The sequence below is a fragment of the Orcinus orca genome, chromosome 16, assembly GCF_937001465.1.
Source record: "Orcinus orca chromosome 16, mOrcOrc1.1, whole genome shotgun sequence".
NCBI classification, from domain to species: domain Eukaryota; kingdom Metazoa; phylum Chordata; class Mammalia; order Artiodactyla; family Delphinidae; genus Orcinus; species Orcinus orca.
The window spans coordinates 61,851,515-61,870,558 of record NC_064574.1 but is presented as its reverse complement, the minus strand read 5'-3'; the positions used below and the strand labels follow the sequence as shown (position 1 = coordinate 61,870,558).

Genomic DNA, 19,044 nt, shown 5'->3' with positions numbered 1-19,044 from the left:
CCAGATATGCGAGTCACTAGAAATTACTCAAAAGGAGAGAAAAGGGACCAAAGCAAGACTGGTCTGAGAGGAGGCAGAAACCTGTGTCATGTGATTCACTTTTGGTAGTAGGGGTGCGGAAGAGAAGGGAGTTTGAAATGAAGCCTAGGAGCCAACTTTTTTCATTCTTGGGTGGACTTCTTGAAGTTTCTTCCAAACCCGCCTATATTACTTCTGCCTCTGTCTCCATGAATGTTGAGAGTCATGTCTGTTTTCTATTGATATGACATTCAGATCACAGGGACAGTTATTGCTGTTCCCTGGCAAATGAGGCTGGTCACCAAGGTACGTCTGCCTAGGCCTCCTTTAACATTTTGACCTCTTCTATTTGACATTCTGTTTTATTTTTACACTGACATTTTAAAGTGCCATTTACTAATATACTTTTGAAAAATGTCCCCAGCGCTATGTTAATAGTTCTAGGCCTTCAGCAAGAAGCTTAGACAAATAATGCCTTTCTTGGTCTTAACACAGCTTCTGGAAAACATGACAGAAGTGGTTCGGAAAGGAATTCAGGAAGCTCAGGTTCAACTGCAGAAGGCAAATGAGGAGCGACTTCTGGAAGAGGTGAGGCTCCAGGGTGGGCTCCCCAGCTGGCCTCAGGCTGGGCACCAGCCTCCACAGGATGGCCTTGAGCAACGGTTATGTTTTGCAGGGGGTGTTACGGCAAATCCCCGTGGTAGGATCCGTGCTGAATTGGTTTTCTCCAGTACAGGCTTCACAAAAGGGAAGAACTTTTAACCTAACGGCAGGTAGGACTCTCTTTCATCTGGAGAGTTTTGCCAGATGATGCCCTGGGATCCCACACTCGTGCTGAGGGGCCTTGTCTGTGTCCCAGGCTTTACACCAAGCACTGGGCCGGGACTCTTGTGAGAGGAGGCGAGATTTGTCTGCCCCTGGGACTCTGTCATCTTCCCTCTCCTGCCCCGACAGCTGAAATAGTACGAAAGCAGGTGCCTGTTGCCCACAGCAGACTCCTCTTGACCTCAACAAGAACGCGTTCACTCAGCTGTTCAGTCCTCCAGACAGTGTGTCTTGGACGTTTTGGTTCAGTGTTCACATTCTGTGCAGTCCTCATTAGTGTTTTGCCCCAGCAGAGAGCTGCTTTTGCCAGGGGCAAGTGAAAGATTATAGTCTGTAGTGCTGAGCCACTTTATTTCAAACCAGGCAACTAGCAAGTATTACCAGTTGCTGGGATTTGGGGAAGATATTGAGCTGCAGGCCCCTCCTTTCCTGTTCTACCAGTGGAATAATTCCCTGAACCTGGGGCCCCTTCCCCAGGAAATGATGACTACACTGTCATATGACAGCAAGGGATAATCTGACACTGAACCCGCCAGACCTTTAGCAAAGAGGCATCCATTCCTTGTTGCTAAAGGACACTTCCCATTGGGGCCTGGCTCCTCAGGCACACTTGGGCCACACTGCTGTCTGGTTGTTTTCACATGTACACAGGACACGTGGGGAGACGAGGCTGAAACACCCCAGCAGGGCCGGGACTCACTCGTGGGCACAGCTGCGAGATGGCTTTGTCGCTTCCCGGCACATGTCAGGAGACCCGGGGCCTCCCCCAGGGCGCCTGCGCCAGGACCTCCCCCCACACACACCTCCCCACCCCCCTCTTTTCTGCAGGCTCCCTGGAGTCCACGGAACACACATACGTGTACAAAGTACAAGGCTCGGGAGTAACACCGCCTCAGACCCCCTCAGGCGCTCGCACTAAACAGAGACTTCCAGGTACGTCACGTCTCCATGTTTGAGTTCGTTAACACTGAAGAAAACTGGTTGTATTTCCCCTGGTAAAACAGACCCTTGCATCATGTAACGCCTAACCGCTTGGTATTACCTGCATTCCTGTTTTCTTGATTCTTCAACCCAAAGTCCTGTTTCTCATCATTTAAGGACAGCTGTCACTGTCCCTTTAGCTTTTTCAAAGCCTTGGGGGAATACCTGGGTAGCACTCCCCGGGGGAAGTCAGGGTCTGGATAGCTGTCACGCTTAACCTGGTGTTCACTCCCCTGAGCTTTTCCTGACTGAGGTTCCCTCAAAGTCCTCGGCACTGGGGGCGTGTTAATGTCATATCAGCTCTCATTTCTCACCTCATCACTTAAATGCTTCAGAGCCAGTGATCCCAGGGGTTTCTGCCGAAGCAGCTGTGATTAAATAAAGCAATCACTTAGAGCACAGACAGCTTCCGTTGCAGGGGTGTCCTTTTCCAAGCGTTCAGTGCCGTTCATTGATCTTCCTTCTAGGCCAGAAGCCTTTTAAAAGGTCCCTAAGAGGTTCAGATGCTGTGAGCGAGACCAGCTCAGTCAGTCACATCGAGGACTTAGAGAAGATCGAGCACCTGTCGGGTGGGCAAGATGCCTCGGAAGCTAACAGCCCTGAGCGGCACCCAGGGGTGCCCACCCCTCCAGAAGCCGAGCAGACGGGGGCCCTCCAGGACAGGGCCCAGCGCCTGGAAGATGACTGCCCACAGGTAGAGGAGCCAGAGAGCTTAAGATAAAATTCAGTGTTTGCTTGGAGACTGTACTGAATATTGTTTCAGGGAAGATGAAGTTATTCTGAAAATGTGAACTGTGCCACATGCTAGTATGAGAGAAATTACTGTTATTTGTGCTTAACTGGGATTTTTGCACAAAAATGTGCCTGAAAGCCAGGCTTCTGGGAGGGCAATTGACTTGTGCAATTTTGTGGGTATGTATTGATAGAACAACCAACAACTACTGTTTCTGTCTACCCAACTGTAGTAATACCTTTTTCCCCCCAGTTACCATAAACACTTTTTATTCACAGAGAAAACTTAGAATTTCAAGTGCCTGCCACTTGAAACACTTGCTCTCATCTTTCTAAACACACGTGTGAGAAGTTACTAGGTTGCACATAATAACCCTTCGGTAAGACAGCTTTCTTTAGAACTCTCTGGGTTCTCTGTTGTCCTGCTGCAGAGGAGACAGACAGCATTCTTTGCCATCTGTTTTGCTTGGTGTTTAGTTTGATCAGGTTGCAGTATACAACTGGATTGCGTTTGGCTTGAAGGAGAGTGGGTTTCAATGGGATTGTAAATAAGAGTGTCAGAAGCCCTCTCCTGCCACCCCCGATTGCTGCTTCCCCGGAGACGTCAGGAAGGACCGTGTCCGCTCAAGCTGTGGCAGGGTCGTCAAGCAAGTTAGACTGGACAGTGCTTCTGTCTGACTTAGCTCTGCCACAAATCCATTTCTCCCTTTATATACTATTTGTAAACAAATTAAAGGACTCATCTATTAAGGGTAACTGTAAAGACTCTTCTTGACCATATTATATATATATATATATGTGTGTGTATATTTTTAAATACTGATAAAGCTTTTAAATTGGCACACAAGTACAGACTACTTATTTCTATGTTTAATATCTGAAAACTCAATAGATGCTACTCTTAAAAGCCTCGTATTAATATGCTGTATAGCACCTCCTTACGTTGAAATTCTAAATTAAGTACACCTTTGACCCGTTCTCATGGGAGCTTCTGTAGCTTCTGTTCCACTAGCAGCTCACCCTTTTGGGCCCAACTCAAACAAGAACCAGAAATGTAATCTTTCTCAGGCTGATCACGCCAGACTACTGCTGAAATAATTGGAAGTAACCCTTGATTACTGCCTGTTTCTACTTCTCCAAAAGTACTGCATCACTTCGTTTATCATAGGTAAGGGCCCCTGTGCCTTTTAGTCCAGTGAAGTCAAGCTACGGGAGACCTTAAGATGGTGGGGATTCACGTTGGGTTTGTGGACTGTAGGTACTGAAAGCCTTAGTTATACCACATTAAGCCTGTAATTACACTCTGATCTGATGTGATGTCTGACATTTGGCACTTGTCAAAATGCAATTTTCCTTTTTTTTTTTTGGTGCAAATGATTAAACAAAGTCTTCCCTGTTTATTTGGTGCAATGAAGTATAGCAGATAAAATGGGGGAAGGGGAAATTATCACCTTTAACAAGATTAATTTTTAAATGTTTTTATATATATTTGAAATTGTTAAATTGGTTTTGCTGAAACAGAATTTCACCCTTGAGATACTATTTGAATGTTGGTTTCAATAAAGGTTCTTGAAATTGTTACCACTGAGTTCACTTCATAAATCTTAGCATTAATTGGGCATGGTAACTTCCTTTTGGATAACAATTTCAGAAAAATAAAGGTTTCTAAAAATATAACATCAGTTTTGGATTTGATGCTTCTAAAATATTTTGAGGTCAAAAAAAAATCTCTGTGAGATGTATAAATTCTCACCGAACTTTACTGCATTTTAAATAGTTCTTTTAAACAAAATAGATGACAGTTTTTCCCTTATTCACTAATGTAGCAGAATTAGACTTACCCAAGTATCTGAAATAGCTGCTTATAGCACAGTGAGAAAGCTGGCTTCTCTTCTGCCTCTCATTACTAACCAAAAAGTAAACCTAAACAAATGCCTTTGCCAAAATAAGATTTTATTTTAAAGTCATTTGAAAAACACGGAGCAAGGAAAGAGACCTAAGACTGAATGGATGTAGAATGGATATTCTTTCCTACCTCCACCAGTGGTCTTTTGTCATGCCAAAAAGTTGCTTTCTTTGGTAATTCCTATTTATTTTTAGCTTCCTGGAGAAGAGATCTTTTCCCATAAGCCATCTTCATTTTTTTTGTAGAGTAGAGCCTTATTTCCAAAGAACAGCGTGTTAGCCGGAGAAGGGTATTTCTTTAAAAACATCAAGGTAGATCTAATATGTTTAACAAAGTGGGGGGGCTCAGCCAGAGGTGACGTGGAAAGGTTCTGGAAAAACAAACAAGATTTGGGGCATGAGAGAAGAACCCTGCTCTGTTCCCTACTTTGATAAAGATGTCAGAGTCTCTCTCTGCTCCTTAAACATTAATCAGGCTGTTCTCAGATCACTATATATATATATATATATATATGTAATTTGTAAAATTACATAAGAAACGAGGTGTCCTGGGTTAATGAGAACAAAACAGTTGGTTGCCTACTGCTGCCCTGTGTAGATGTCCATCCAGGACTCCACTTACCCCTGACTGACACAGCAGCTAAACAGGGTCTGCCAATGGCATCCTCCAAACACTGAAGGAAAAGCTGCTGTTATCTAGTCTAATCCCTTTTTTTTTTCCTTACAGATGAGGAAACCAAGGTCCACAGATTTAAGATTTACCCAACCTGTAAATTCTCACCTCTAGTATTTGCTTATCATCTTGCTGCAACCAGAAATCCACATGGGGAAATGGCATCCAGGAATATGGTCCTATACGAAGTTGTTCTGTCTCTGCATCGTAAATACTAATCATCTAAAAAAGAACGTTTCAAGGATAGAATTTAAGGAATGTTATCAGCTTAAACCCTACCTTTAATGCAAGCTCCAGTGTAGTCTTGAAATTAAGGCATTTGTCTGGATGATAAGCTTCTTTCAATTTTTGTCTCATAAGTAACAGAAGCTGCTACTTACTGAATACTTTCCACCTCTCTGGTACTACACTTTGTGGGAAACAGACATTACTTTGTTTAGTTCTGACAACAGTCCTGCAGGAAGATGGCATTTTTCCCATTTTGGTTGGAAACCCGAGGTTCAGAGAGACGGGCCCGTTGCCCATGGTCACATGTCCATAAGAGTTAGGGCCAGGCCCAGACCCAGGTGTGTCTGACTGAAGTCCACACTCCTCAATGCTACATGAAACACTGCCTCATTATTCACACCCCGAGTAACCTTGAAACTTAAAAGTACACATGCCGTTGCCCCATCAGAAGAAGGGGAAAACCAATTTGTAAAAATGTTAATTTGCCAAATGATCAATTCCCTGAATTCTCAAATGTGCCAATGGTAGTTTTCAGCTTCACCAGCAATGTTCAATTTTGGTTACTGAGACTGAAATATGTCCTGAATCTTAGCTAAATCAAGGCTGTTATGCTACTTGAGAGGCTGCAAAAGGAACCCTAACAATGTCAAAGGGTTGGCAGAACAGACCATTGAATCCAGACATTTCCAATGAAAGTGGCAGTATTTCATAAGTGAGCAGATTTCTTTTGGGTGCTCTGAATGCGATTTCTATTTTTTTCACTTTAAGCATTTTAAAAGGATTCTTTCACCCATTCCTCAATGTGTAAGTCTTAGGTTTTTATTTTTCTAACTTTTAAAATGAAGGTGTTACTTAATTAAAAAGCACCCTAAAGCAATCAGACTCTTAAAGTGATTTGATTATTTTGGGGGTTAATCAATTCATCCCAGCAAACTGGTCTTCAGTTACTTGGTCCGGAGGAGAGTGTGATCCTGAGGTGCAGAGGGGAGAAGGCTCTTCTTCCCCCTTAGCTCGCCTTTCTCTGCAGCAGCTTCACTGGTAAAGTCCTTACAAAGTAAAAGGGGCTCGTTCTCTTTGGATCTGGGTGCTGGGTGTTCACATACCTCCCCAACATCTTCACGGCAGAGAACTGGGGTCTTGAGCTTATAATTGAAAACGTTCATTATTATTCTACGTGACGTGTTCGTGATGGTTCCTGATCATGTACAACTTTAAAGAAGTGACAAACTTTTCATTTCTAAGGTCTATAAAACTTAAGACTTTGGAGTTTGATGCCCCCCTTTTTTCCTTAACCCTGTAACACAAAGATGATAATCAAACTCACTGGTCCTCCTGTTAAAGCTCGTGCGGCACGTAGCTCCTCCTCTGGACCTCGGTCTTGGAAGGAGGCTCTGTAGATCTCCGAGGTTTTGATGTTGACAGCTGTGAGGGACAACAGGATGACTTCCTTGACAAAAGCCACAAGGGCTGGTACAGTCTCACACTTCTACCACCACATGTAATAGAATATGGATGAGTCTCCCTCAGAGAGAAAAGAGTGGAAACTGAACAAAGTTACTCTTAGGTGTCTGTAGCATCTACCTTCCTGGAAAGGGATAATGCAACCCTTTAGCCAAGCATCTCGCTGAGAAGAGCTGAGGCCTGAGCTGGACTAGGTAAGACCTGGTTCCAAACCAAGGGCCCCCCCCACAGGAGGCGCACCATCTCTTCAGGCAGTGCGTGGCAAAGCCTCGCTGGTCAGCCCTGTGACCAAACACGGCTGCGAACATGGCCTGGGACTGGGGCCAAATCTGGTGTTTGTGTGTTGGTTTTTACTATTTCAGACATACAAAGTATAGAGAATAAAGCAGTGAACACCCAGCCAAATAAATATCACAGATATGGCAGGAGCCCTCTGTAGAGACAGGCAGGCTCACCCTATTACAGCCTTGGGAGTCCTCGGGGCTGTTACAGGAGGGAGGAAAGTTCCGGGTTTTCTTTAGCCTGGTGGTTGCACACTTTCCTTTGTAGGATCTTTGTTCTCAATCAAAACCTTAATTAGTTCCCTAAGAAGGGAAGAAGATTCAATTGAATCTTCTTAGGGATTCGACTGAATCCCTAAGATTCAAATTCAAATGCCCTGCTCCAGCCCCCAGAGCACCGGCTGGAAAAAAGCAGAGAGGCCTCTTGGGGGAGCAGAGACCACTGACATTCAGCTTTCTCCTAATGGGGGTGATGCCTACACTTTATATTTGCTACCCTGTTTCTTTTCACAGCCTTAGGATGTGGATGTTTTCTCTATTTTGTAGATAAAGGTTAGAGAAGGTAAGCTTCTTTCCCAGCAAATACACCGAGAAGTCAGGATCAGAACCTAAGGCTGTGACACACCGACAGCAACGGGCTTATTAGCTGGTGGAATTGGCCTTTAACCGGAGCTTGTCTTGTCAGTGTGAGACCAATAAACCCTCCGATCAACATGCTACTTACCAATGCCATAAATTACTGGAAAGTGGTTTTCATTTTCTTCCCGGTCATTTAATTCTAACACGTAAAAAAAAGAAATTTTAAGATCAATTTTTAATAAATACCAACAATCGCTTTTATTTTCCATAAATAAAGGCCAAGGAGGAGTCCCCACTGCAAAAGGGGGGGGAAATCAGAACATGAAAGGGACTGTGTCCCTGTTTCCCTGCTGAGTCCCAGAGCAGTAAGGTTATAGCGAACAAACCGCCTCTCCAGAGTCTGGGCCTCCCAGCCGCCTACACGCGTGGCGGCAGCTCCTCTCCGGGATCTGGCCCCTCCACCTTCCCAGGAGTACAGAGCAGACTGCTGAGAATCCCAAGGAAGGACAGAGGAGTTGCACTCAAGGGGGTGGGTCAGGATCTCAACTGAGGTTGAGCAGGATTTGGAGTGGGAAGGGCGGGGAAGGCCATCCCAGAAGATATGGGAAAAGCCAGAAGGCATCAAAGCATTTGACAAACAGTGCCGTCTGCGACTGAGGCACGGATGCTGGGTCCTGCTTTAAGAGCAAGGGCAAAACATCCCCGAAATCTACAGCTTTGCTTTGGGAAAGATGGCAGAACTTACCTGTCACACATAATGTCACCAAGTGAATGTCATCTTCCTGTCTGTCAAATTCACCTACGATGAGAATTTAAAAACTGATGTCAAACAAGTTCCTTTAGGGACTTTCCTGGCGGTCCAGTGGGTAAGACTCCTCGCTCCCAATGCAGGGGGCCTGGGTTCGATCCCTGGTCTGGGAACAAGATCCCACGTGCATGCTGCAACTAAGAGTCCTCACGCTGCAACTAAAAGAAGATCCCACATGCTGCTGCAACTAAAAAGATCCCGCGTGCCACAAGGAAGATCCTGAGTGCCGCAACTAAGCCGGCACAGCCTAAAAAAAATAAATACTAAAACAAAAACAAAAAAAACAAAATCCATCTCCAATATGTAAGCCAGTTCTGAGCTGTGTGCAGTATTCAAAAGATTTCAGGCATTTGACACACAATTAAAAAAAAAAAAAGTTCCTTTAATTAGCAGAGCATATGCTGAACAAGTCAAGAAGGGGACAGAGAGTCGGATCCACTAGCCTTCCGGTCACAACCTGGCCTCTTATCAGAGGTCAGATCCACATGAGCTGATGCCCAGAACCCTGCCTGCCAAGGGACAGATGTGCTCCTAGCCTCAAGCTCAAAGGAAACTTCGACCAAGGCTTTCCATTCTTCTCTCCATTCTGAGAGGCTGGGGGGACAAATTCATAAGATTTTTACCCTTTTCCTAAATAACTTTTTTTTCCTGATTATCAGTCATAAAAAAATTGATCATTATGAAAAATTTGGAAAATACAGCAGAGTGGAAAGAATATGTGGGTTTTTAAAGATATAAGTGTATGGGCTTTTAATGCCCATAATCCTAGCAGTTAACATTCAGTATGTTTCCTGCCATATTTGTCCATGCACAGCTGAGCTCAGATGTAGACAATTTTATATCCTGATTGTTTTGTACATATGTATTTTCTCATGTAATTCAAACCTCTTCATAAGTATTATTTTTTAATGGCTATATAACTGTTCCTCTACTAATGGACATTAGATTATTTCCAATTGTAAATAACATTCTACTGCCCATCTTTGGGCATAAATCTCTGTGTACATTTCAGATTATTTTCTTATAATACATTCCCAGAAGGGGAATTACTGGGTCCATGATGGACCATGATGCCAAATGGCTTTCCTGACAGGTTACACCAAAGTATGTTCCAGTGCTGCAGGAATACACCCACCTCGCTGCCTCATGGTTAATCAAAGAACATCTTTTTTTTTTTTTTAATATTTGCTAATTTAACAGGGGAAAAATAGGCTTTTATCGGGGTTTTAATTCTTTTCAGATTAAAATGGACATTTCTGCCCAGAAGGTGGTTCTTGTTTTCAAACAATTCACAGCACTTGCTATTTTGGGATGCATCACCTGCTATTTTGAAAGAAAATCTTGTCCCCATCCCATTACCTCTAAGCATTTAGCTCTTTGCTATCCTGTCTTTATGGAAGATTCCAAGCTGAGCAGTTTGTGTGGCTCCAAGCAGGTGCACCCCTTTGTACTGTACTAATAATTGGGATTTTGTACTAATTGGGATTTTTATCTAAGCAAAAATAGATACTAATTGGGTTCTGTACTAATTGGGATTTTTATCTAAGCAAAAATAGATACATATTTTTATCAAATTTGAGGAAGAAAGTGAACTTACTAAGAAGCTGATGAGTCAGTTTTTGTGACAACTGCCTGTCATCACTGAAGCCGCCCACGAGGTGCACTTCCAGCCTGGCAAAGAGACAGGAGGTGGTCAGAGGCCGAACAGCACGGGACAGCGTGTGCTGGGTCTGCTGTGAACTTTAGCTCTCGGCTCCCGGGCCCCGTTTACACCTCAGCACATGCACAAGAACCCATGCGGCACACTGGGACCCTGCCCGGGTGCCTGGGGGCCGAGCGGAGCTGTGTCTTAACACCAACATGATGCCACCTCGAGGCACAGGGTGAAAAAGGCTGCTCTGGAAGAAGACAACCATGTCACACAATGGACCTGCCCCGAGCGGGATGCTTCCAAAACCTCTTAAAAGTCTCAGCCTAAGAGGACCTGGGGTGCAGAACTGGGAAGGGCGGGACTGACACCTTCCCTGCACAGACGCCGTCTTCTCTACCACCCAGCGTCGTGGAGAGATGGGTTTGCATCTCCGTTTCACAGAGAAGGAAACTGCGTCTGTGTCTAAAGCACATGCTTATCTACAACACCAGCTTTTCCCAAAGTGTGTTCCCCTGAACACTGGCCTCATGAAACAGAAAAAAGTGTTCTTGGGGTTAAATAAGTTTGGGAAGCCTTGCCTACTCCCTAAGGGAGTCACCATGCACAGCAAAGCTCCAGGTAGGAAGCCCTACAGCTGGAAAGACCACACTAACTTTGTTAACCCTGAGTGCCCCATGCACACTTCTCTGCTAACCCCTGGTCCTCAGCCTATGACAACCTGGCAACCAGAGCTTGGGAAAGTGTGGCCATATTTCACATCCCTTCTACTGACAGACGAAATCCTCCTGAGGAATGAACCAGAATCTTCTGCATCAGCAGCACAGGGCAAAGCATCAAGTCGCCTCATGACATCTTCTATCTCACAACTGTGTGCTGAGAATCACGGAGTTGGGCCCATGGCCCAGTCCGGCTACGTAACCTGGAGGGCCCAGCAGTCTGGCGACTGCACAAGCCACAAAGCCGTGAGGCTAGCCCAGCCTGTCGCAGACCTGGCAGGAGAAGAGTTAAATTTTAAAACTGCTCTGTGTTACATTAGTGAAACTCAGAACAGAGAGGCTGGTCTTTTAAAGCCCTGGAATTCTAAGAACTTGCATATGACTAGTTCATTCAAATGAACTGCTGCCTTAGACTTCAAATAAGATGAGATGCCTGCCAGGCCCGCCAACGAGAGAGAAAGGGGAGAGGACAGGCGTGAGTACCAGCCAGACAGCCAGGCTGGGGTCATGGGCCTCCCGTTTAACTAACCCTGTGACTCTGGGAAGCTGAATCTCGGGGCCGCACATGTGAAACAGGTGGTCATGCTTTCTGTCACCGGTGAGAGGGTTGGGCGCTGTGGTGGACACCCAGGGCAGGCGTCAGCTGTCATACAGAATCCATGACACTGAGAACTGCACCCCCTTCCTCCCGGCCATCTCCGGCTCCTCCCCAGCCCTGTTTTCCTCAGAGCCCTGTCCACCGTTAAAATCCTGTTTTGCTGACATCTCCTTGCTATGGAATATGAGCCCCGCGGGGGCAGGGTTTGTCTACTCCATTCACTGCTATGTCCCTAAAACAAGTTCTAGTTCACAGGAAACGTTCAACAAACAACTGCTGAAAGAATGAAGAGATTCCACCGCTGGGGTGTAACAAGGCAATGTCCGCAAAACGGACATCTAAGAGGACATTACTGAGAACAGAACTACAGATTCAAAGTCAAACCTCCCCTCGTACCCGCCACCCATTCACTCCCTCAGCAACTACTGACGAGGGGCCGACGCTGGGCCACGCTCTGCTCCAGGGGGACCAGGCGGCCACTGTGCTGGTGACAGGCCACGTTGCTGGAACAGCTGCCACGGCTGTTCCCTCTACGTGATGGTGTCAAGTTCCCAATATCACAAAACAGAGTAGCGTGGAGCTCACCTTCCACATTGAGTGTGGTCGGAAAAGGATTTTATGGAGTTCATGATCAAGGGGACCTCAGCTTTGGTGTCAGTTCCGTCACAATGTGTCAAGCAGGTAGCCCCATTACCTGAAGAACAAGGGTGAAACGACTCATGTTATTCCCGATGAGAACTCGGGCAGCAGGCCAGGTCTACGCCTGTCCATTCGGACCGCCTCATCTTTGAACAGCCTGTAAAAGGAAAAATAGAGACGTCTGGGCTGCCCAGCCAACCCATCTGACCAGGGCCACAGGGAGGGGCCATGCAGATGGAGAAGAGGTAAGCGGAGCCAGGAAACGCAAATCGAGAAATTCATGGTCCCACGTGTCGGGTCCGTTTAAGTTAACGGTTTCCTTCATCTCTCTCATCATACCTGTGTGCCTCAGGACCACAATGTGACAAGTGGTGGCATCATCAGAACCCAGAATGGAGATGGAGCCTGTTTAAAAAAGAAATAAAATAAAATATCCAATAGCCTTTGGGGATAACGCCCAATTCACTGCTTCCTAACCTACCATCCTTTGGGGAGGTCACTGCAAGCTCTCTTTGCTGAACATACAGAAGGCCCTGGGGTCCCACTTGTTGAACAGACTGACCTCTGAGAAGTCTGGCTCTTTCCTGTTTAATTAAAAAAAAAAATAAAATAGTGATGGAAATTAGTGAGGATTGAGTGACTAGAGAGGTGGAGAGAGCCAAAGTGTGCCCTACGTGGGAAACACACACTTGTGAGGTCTGAGGTGTGTGTATTATCTGACAGAAAAGCTAAAATAAAAAGGCAGCAGCAGTAACTACCATGTGGAACAATGTGAAGGAAACAAGGAAGTTCTGTTCTTTTTTCACCCTATAGAACAAGACCCTAGTACCTATGAAATAAGATGCAAAAATCTTTCCCCATTCTTTACAATTGTAAAGAGAATCAGATCATATGGACTAGTGGATTGGGTGGCTCAGAAATCACAGACCTTCACTTTCTTTAAAGAGGAGGAGGGATCCAGACCTTACCTGTCTCCTAATCTAGTAATTCCCACCTCTGGAAATCTGTACTGTGGAAATAACCTAAAATGCACTCAATCCCTGTGTTATCGAGAATGGCACAAAGCTGGGGACAACCACAGAAAAGGCAAGTAAATTATGCAGAACCAACTCACAACTGCTAACTGCACAGACATGAAAAAATGAAGACTATGGGAAAAGAGCTTGGAAATATAAACTGAAGAGCAAGATTCAAGTAAAAAAATTTAAGCTGCAAATATGCTGTTAATACAACAATGCTAAAAATGTCGCCACATATAGGGAAAAATACTGGAAGGAAATTCACCAATATAACCATGATTGTGTTAGAACAGGGCAAACACAAGTCATTTAACTGTCGCTCTATTCTCCAAATGTCTTATGATGTAATTATGTTATTAAAGTAGAAAACCAAAAAGGAGCCCTCATAAATAAGCAAATTTATGAAAAGACAGGTTAATATTAGGTGTGAAAATTCTGACTAATTGAATATTTGTATAAATTATTAGTAAGCCTGGGGGGAAAAAACTCAGGTGGTTAATTCTTTCATGAGAACTAAACTTTTTTTTCTTCAAAAACATCAAATTGAGGCATCACTAAAATGTTTCATAATTTTCTTCTTACTTGCAACAAATAAACTCCTCAATAAACAATTTCCTAACCACGTGTGCAAATACAGAGCTTGTGTACTGTCTAGACCAGGGAATATTTTTATGGTCTTATACTGGCTTCTGGCCATTCCTCACTGTTGGTGCTAATTTAGGTTAGTACTTGCTTACTTAACAAAATACAAGAGATGTAAAAAAACATGACAATACACTTGACGAGTTCTAGAGGGTTCTCTTTTAATAAACTTTCATTAATTGGAAGCAAGGCAGCAGTTATAGTGAGACTGGCCCCTCCACTTAAGAAAGGAACTAAGTTGGGATTAGCAGATGCAAACTATTATATATAGGATAGATAAACAACAAGGTCCTACAGTACAGCACAAGGAACTATATTCAATATCCTGTAATAAACCATAACGTAAAAGAATATGAAAGAGTATATATATAACTGAATCACTTTGCTGTACAGCAGAAATTAACAGTATAAATCAACTATACTTCAATAAAAAAAATTTTTTAAAGAAGAAAGGAACTAAGGACTGAGTGAAGTGCAGTGTGTGATCGGACGGCTGAGTCTGGGAGAAAGAGATGCAGCCAATTGTGCAAAAACTCACACCAGCTCATAGCAGTAAGCACTTTCCATTTTCACGCCATTTCTCACCTTAATTCAAGATAAGATAAAGGAGAATGCAGAATTTCCTTTTTATTATTCCTTTAATACTTACCTCTTTTTGTTCTTTTCGGGGAGGGGGAGGGAGAAGTCACGGCAAACTTTTACCACTTATTTTCACAACTTGGTCACCACCCAAAAGCAAAGCTATTTCTGAGAAATGAATTATCACTTGCGTGCCCAAGACCAAAAATCACAATGTCTCTCATCGACACAGGTCCTACTATTTCCCAGAGAAACAGAAGCACAAATTATCAGGAGAGAGAATGGCCAGAAAGTGAAAACAGCAACGTTGCTTTCGTCTTTCACTTTAAAAAATGAAAAAAGGTTAGCCAAAGTTCTCCTCTGTGGAAAAACACACAGTCCTACTTTATAAACTCGCATCCTTTCTGAAATAAAAGCAGTCGTTTTCTGAACTTTTTCTGAACTTTTTTTATTCGCTGGACGCTCAGATTCACGAAAAAATATCTTTTCCCTCAGTCTCTCCCTGCTACGGCTCATCCTCATTTCCCAATCCCTATCGGATGGCACTGTTCTCTTAACGCAGGGGTCGGTACACTTGTTTCAGGAAAGGGCCAGACAATAAGTATCCTGGGCTTTGCAGACCGTGCGGTCTCAGCTCCTCAGCGTGAAAGCAGCATAGACGACACATGACAAGTGGCCGTGGCTGTGTCCCCAGAAAGCTACTTATGAGTGACACTGAAATTTGAAGAAAACGGGAGAGCAAGTATGAGAGTGCCGCCAGGCGCAGCCCTCAGAACTGAGCCTTCCTCCCACCCCTTGGGCGCTACCTCATTTCAGTCCTTTCTTCCCTTACACCTAAATTCCTACAATATAGTGCCCGGGGGCCTCTCCCTGAGCCAGTGACCTGGGCATTAGGCTGAGCTTCGGTGCTCCGTCCCCTCCTCTGGGAAACGGGGCTGATGACGGCCACTCCTTAGGCTGCGGGAGGATTAACTGACAGCAGGTCTGTAGGGGGTGGCTGTCACCATTCCCCACCTCTGGTCCCCTGTCCTGACCCCGCTTTTCTGCTCAAAAAAACCCTTCTGAGGAATAATTACAGGGGTTTATAGAGATTTAGCTCTGTGAACGTTCCTAATGGGGAAAGAGCATAAATATTGCGCATGCTTAAAGGCAGGAACGAAGTTACGTGGAATTCCATGGGACTGTTTCTCAAGAGGCCGCAGGACCAGTTCCTGAGCATCCAGTGACTGGTTAAGAACAAAGGCTCTACACAGCACCGCCCAAAGGCGCTTGCTGCAGCGATGGCAAGGATCTGTACCTGCCCTGTCTCATACAGCAGCCACTGGCCACACGTGGCTGTCGAGCACTTGAAACGCGGCTACTGTGACTGAGGAGCTGATTTTTAAATTTTATTAAATTTTAATTAACTTAAATGTAAATCGCCACATGCAGCCAGTGGCTAACATATTGAGCACTGCTGCTCTAGAGGCAAAGGCGGACCACCTGGGTTGTGATCCAGGCTTCACCACTCACAGGATGTGGGATCTTGGGCAATTTACTCCACCCTCTGTGCCTCAGAGTCCCCATCTGTAAAATGGGAACAGGAGCAGTACCTGCTTCCTAGGGCTGGGATGCTCAGCAAGTTCCACGGCATTGCTATCATTGTTGCTGTTGTTACTATTATCCTATGCTAAGCATAGCTATGGACAGGCTTGTAAGTGCTGCTACTGCATACTCACAACCTACTGTCACATGAAAAAGACACATTATAGAACAGAATATATAGTAATGCTATCATGTAAAAAAGTATAGCAAAATGTGAAGCATGGTTGTGGTCACAGATTCTTTTTTCTTCTTTTTGAGATTTATAATTTCTATTTTCTTACCAAGGGAACACTACTTGTTATTTAAAAAAATAAACCTTTCATTTCTCCACACTGCATGTCAGCTGAAAGATCCATCTAAACCCCTGCCACGTAGGTATGACCTACCCCTCCCAGCTTATCTTCCACTCTGCCCCTCCTGCCCTCTCTGCCAGGGAAACGGGCCAGTCCACCCGCCTTCGGGGCCCTTCCCCTCCCGCCCAGGGGCCACGGGGCACAGTCCAGCTTGCTCAGCTAGAATGCCCTCCCCCTCTTCCCTTAGGCTGCTGAGATGGAAGTGCCCCCACCCCCGCCCCCCCGTTCCTGTAAGGCAAACTGGTCCCTACTACACAGCATTTCTAGGCCACGTCTCCCCAGAGAGGCCAAACCTCCCTTCTAGGGGTCCAGCCGCCCTGGTATCTCATCTCATTCCCCCCTCTCTACACACTTAGGGGGCTGCCTTGGACACTGATCTAACTTTTTATCATAGAAAATTTCAAGCAGACGTAAAAATAGGGTGCCACCTATATTCTTTAGGCAGCTGCAATTTTTCTCCCTTGGTGAGTCGTACTCCCAACTACACCAGTTCATGGTGTGGCAGTGACACAATACAAGGAAAGTATTTAACACTTAACCTAGTGTCTGCTAGGTGCCCCATATGTGTTGGCTAATATCACTACTGTTTTCTTGAAATGCAAGTTGAGAACCACACAGAGTTGTCCTCTTTTCCCTGTCAGTAACACCCCCCCCCCCACCGCCTCATCTTTTGGGTCATTTTCAGGGGTCATTCTGCTCAGACATTTGTGTAACAAATATTTACAAAGCACAGATTCACTGACAGGGACTGCCCTAGGCTCTGAGGATACAAAGACACACTGTCTGCCTTCAGGAAGCTTACATTCTGGGGGCGAAACCAAAGGAAAATAAACAAAACAAGCATGCAGACAAAATCACCCTGCAACTGTTACAAAAGAAAACCCAAAAATACCTTCCCTAAGCCTACAGACTCAATCTGGTTCCCCGGCTTCACTCTGCAGAGTGAAAAGGGGCATTTTTTTTTCCCTTTATGGCACTTAATTAACAGTCATGGTATTTGAGCCACCCTGTGATTAAAAAACATCCCCACCCTATAAATGTCCTGATTGTGGGAAAAGAGGCAAACACCATAGGCAACGTACATTAGAGGCTCAACATGAATCTCTTAAATCAATGAAATGGTTGATTTCCCCTTAACTGGATCTGGGGCAAGTGGGAGGTTTGGTTCGGATTTTTTTTTTTTTTTTTTTTACAGTAAGAACCCTTTTCTAAACAGTCTCTGCATAAGCTTGGACTAAGGGTTCAGAGGTCCATCTAAGGACAAAAGCAGGAAACAAAACAAAAAACCCTTCCATAGGGTGTGGTTCCTCAACACGCCCCAGCTGGGTGAAAATAGGGCCCTTTCTTCCGACTGAAACTAACCGGGAGCCCCAGATCCCGGGTCTAGACTAGGCGACCCGCCAGGATGCCCCTGCCCACCCCAGAAAACCTCCTGCTTCCTGAGGACCCAAGGACGATGCCGCGCTCACCACGGGTGGGGATCCCCGGCGAGGGAAAGAGCAAGGGCGCTGCCCAGATTTGCCTAAACGGGCCAAGTCCGGATTGGAGATTGGGACCGCCCTGTCTGGAAAAAGGGGGGTCCCGGCGTGTCCTCAAGCCGCGGTGCTGGGCGACCCTGGACAAGTCACCTAACCTCTCTGGGCCCCCGTTCCCTCCTTTGGAAAAGAGGGGCCTCAGCAGATGCCCTCTAAGGTCCAAAGAAGGTAAAAGCTCCACAGATGCCTCAAGCGAGGGCAGAAACTCTGCTGCCGGCGGCCTGGGCTCCGGATGTGCCGATAGCACCTCCGCTGCGCCAAGTTTCGAGCCTGATTCGGGGAGAGCGGGTGGTGGCGGCGGGGTGAGGAGGGCTCTGGACCGCCTGCGGATTCCCTCGGGCCAGCCTCGAAGCCCCCCGCCCGGGCCCTGCTCACCTCCAGAAGCGGGTGGGCTCGGACGAGGTCCCCAGCGGACTGCGGCAGCCTCACTCGCCGCCCCTCCACGAGCAGCGGCATCGCGGAGGCGGCCGCCCCGGCAGGCCCAGGGAGGCGGTGGCCTCCTCAGCCGCGGGCCGCCCGCCGCCCCTGCCCCCGCCCTCGCCTTCGCCTTCGCCCTCGCCCTCGCCCTCGCCCTCTCTCTCGGGCCGCCCCGCCGCCGCGCCCAGCCGCGGGTGCCACCGGGAAGTGGAGTCCGACGGAAGCGGTGCAGCCCCAAGAGGCTGAGGAAATCTATGGGGGGGGGGGGGTGGCGCATGGCCCCATGGGAAACGTAGTCCAAACGGGAGGGAGCGCCCCGCCTCCGCTAGGGGCGCTGGGAAATGTAGTTCTGAAAGCGTGGCTCACATTTCAGCCAACCTGGCCTGAGTGCGGGCTCTGGGGTCGCCGCCTGCCTAGGTTCATATCCCGGCTGTGCCACTTCCCATCGTGACCTTGAGCAAGTTTTCCGAGTTTCCGAACCTGCCGTTCTGCGCCATAGGATTGTATTTAATAGTAAACACAACCTGTCTTAAACTGGGAAAATGGAGCCTAAAGTTTGCTAGCTCCACACATTCAGAAATCATTAATAACACCTGGTGCTTGACACTCATAGATGGGCTAAGAACCCTGAGAGTAAAGATCAGCAAGATACCCTACAGACCCTACTGAGGACAGGTACCCTGGCGTGAGACTTCTCACCTTATTTGAGTTTAAAATAGTTTTAGCTATTCTAAAACTTGGAAATATTACCCAAATAGATCCAACTCCACATTAACAAAAATAATTTTACAAAAGACTGGTGGGACGAAAAAGAGGCCCC

General features: G+C 46.1%; 2 protein-coding genes across 9 annotated transcripts in view; one reads left to right on the top strand and one right to left on the bottom strand.

The window, feature by feature from the left end:
- The window catches only part of PDXDC1 (pyridoxal dependent decarboxylase domain containing 1), a 51,306-nt gene extending 45,067 nt beyond the window's left edge, over positions 1-6,239 (top strand). The window contains exons 20-25 of one of the 5 annotated variants that reach the window (XR_007472258.1): positions 514-606; positions 695-791; positions 1,672-1,776; positions 2,292-2,518; positions 3,625-3,724; positions 5,189-6,239. Coding sequence is in view for 3 of the 5 variants with exons in the window: in XM_049699604.1 (XP_049555561.1) it covers positions 514-606; positions 695-791; positions 1,672-1,776; positions 2,292-2,518; positions 5,189-5,248 (582 nt within the window). In the remaining 2 variants the exon portion in view is untranslated. Of the gene's footprint in view, positions 1-513; positions 607-694; positions 792-1,671; positions 1,777-2,291; positions 4,138-5,188 lie in introns of those variants that run through there. The other 4 variants (XM_049699604.1, XM_049699605.1, XM_049699606.1 and 1 more) reach the window with 4 other exon arrangements.
- Positions 4,489-18,340, bottom strand: NTAN1 (N-terminal asparagine amidase). Of its 4 annotated transcripts, XM_049699611.1 has the most exons (10): positions 18,183-18,340; positions 12,577-12,679; positions 12,435-12,500; positions 12,042-12,150; positions 10,089-10,162; positions 8,429-8,482; positions 7,829-7,882; positions 6,687-6,784; positions 5,243-5,356; positions 4,489-4,832 (listed from the first exon to the last, which is right to left on the bottom strand). In XM_049699611.1, the coding sequence occupies exons 1-10, from the start codon at positions 18,261-18,263 to the stop codon at positions 4,653-4,655; spliced, it is 933 nt and encodes a 310-aa protein (XP_049555568.1). In that variant the 5' UTR covers positions 18,264-18,340; the 3' UTR covers positions 4,489-4,652. The 4 variants fall into 4 exon arrangements, with proteins under 4 accessions (XP_049555568.1, XP_049555566.1, XP_049555570.1 ...); XM_049699609.1 differs by lacking the exon at positions 12,577-12,679; XM_049699613.1 differs by lacking the exon at positions 12,435-12,500 and having other exon boundaries at positions 18,183-18,328.
- Positions 18,341-19,044: the final 704 nt, after the last annotated feature.